Raw genomic sequence first — 1,608 nt, 5'->3', positions numbered from 1 at the left:
CCTGTTCTCAGAACCCACAGCAGTTCTGGGGTACCAGGGTTGTTTCCTGCCCTCCCTGACCCCTGTCCCTCCTCAGCCCGTGGTGGAGACGTTCTATGGCTACGATGAAGAGGCTTCCCTGGAGTCAGATGGATCCTCCATCTCCTACCAGACCGACCGCACCGACCAGACCCCCTGCACTCCCGAGGATGACCTGGAAGAGGTACTCCCCAAAACCCCTTTTATTCTGGTTTGTAACCTACTGGTTTTTAATGAAAATCCTGTCTGTTCATGAAATTCCTGTCTGTTCTATTCTTTGTCAGTCACCTCAGACAAAATTAAACATTTATGTTCAATTTGACATTGTACATCTGGTCAGCATCTCTAAATCTCAGGTCTCCATCATCCCATGACTTCTGGCCAAGCTGGAAGCATCATACCCTAAGAATATTAAATTTACAGCAAGTTTGTGGATCTAAAAGGACAGAGATTGGACAGCCCTTGGGAGATCTGTGCACTCAGGGCTGGCTGCAGATTTTGGTGGGTGTATTTGCACCAGAGCAGGAAGGTTTGTGTTTGTAGGAGAAGGGAGCATCGCCCTGGAGCTCTGGGGGAAGGCTGGTCCTGGTTGGGTTCTGGAGCTGAGGCTGCTCCAGGGGCTCTGAGAGCACAGCACAGAGTGTAATACAAATTAAAGGGATTATTCCGTGTGTTTGCCAGGGCTTTCCTACAAATACATTCCCCAGCGTGTGAGATCATTGAACCATTACACAGTTCTGGGCTTAACAAGAACCTYGTAATAAACAAAAATCATCCCTGATGCTGTGCAGTGTTTTTGTGGWGCTCTGGCTGCAGGTGTGTGATTAAATCTGCTAAAAGGGACCCTGCAGAATTCCTGACTTACCAGGTGTGTGCTGCCCTGCAGGAAATCTGAATGTGTTTGTGGATGTATGAGCCTGTTTATTTTCCATTCCTATACTGACAGCCTTTCCCTGCTCAGCTCRGGGAAGTTGATGATGCACCCAGCAGTGTAATTCCATTTCATGTTGAGTGAAATATTCCGGTCAGCCCGACATGAAAGCATTCCGTGCTCCATATTGTAAGGAGGGTGAAGAAGATGAAGGGCTCCTTTCATGTTGCTGTCACCACTTCTACAACTATTAACTCTGGATTCGTGTTTTAATAATTGAGYGAGACTGTCAGGCCTGGCTTCCTTTCCAAATTGGAAACCTTTTGTTGTTAGAGAAAGCTGCATTTTCACCTTTAATGTGATGATTTCCCCTGTTACAGTGAGAAAGGGTGATGCAGTCATTAGTGTGCTATATGGAAGGCGAGCTTTTATCTTTCCAAGGCAGGGATTATATTTTTATTTCTATATTGCATTTTCTGGAGGTAAGTGTATGCAAGAGATGTGTAGGGGACGGAGGGGAAGCAGCTTGAGGACATTTAACCAAGATTTTTAGTACCCTGCTTCCAAATTGCATTTCAGAAGTGTACTTTTGGTGCTTTGAACAGAAAACAAACCTAATCCTCTCTTTTTTTTTTTTGGTGTCAGGGCATGGCCAAGGAGGAGACRGAGCTGCGTTTTCGGCAGCTGACGATGGAGTACCAGGCCCTGCAGCGCGCCTA

General features: G+C 46.5%; 1 protein-coding gene across 1 annotated transcript in view; it reads left to right on the top strand.

Moving 5' to 3' along the window:
* Positions 1–1,608, top strand: part of JAKMIP3 (Janus kinase and microtubule interacting protein 3) — a 43,616-nt gene that overhangs the window by 23,939 nt on the left and 18,069 nt on the right. Inside the window, exons 11-12 of the mRNA XM_057385005.1 lie at positions 77–202; positions 1,535–1,596. Coding sequence (XP_057240988.1) covers positions 77–202; positions 1,535–1,596 — 188 coding nt within the window. The remainder of the gene's footprint in view (positions 1–76; positions 203–1,534; positions 1,597–1,608) is intronic.

This window comes from Malurus melanocephalus, unplaced genomic scaffold, assembly GCF_030028575.1.
Source record: "Malurus melanocephalus ecotype Western Australia unplaced genomic scaffold, MMel_1.1 scaffold_770, whole genome shotgun sequence".
NCBI lineage: Eukaryota > Metazoa > Chordata > Aves > Passeriformes > Maluridae > Malurus > Malurus melanocephalus.
Note: the sequence above shows the minus strand (reverse complement) of the source record. Positions and strands in the feature narration are given on the sequence as shown.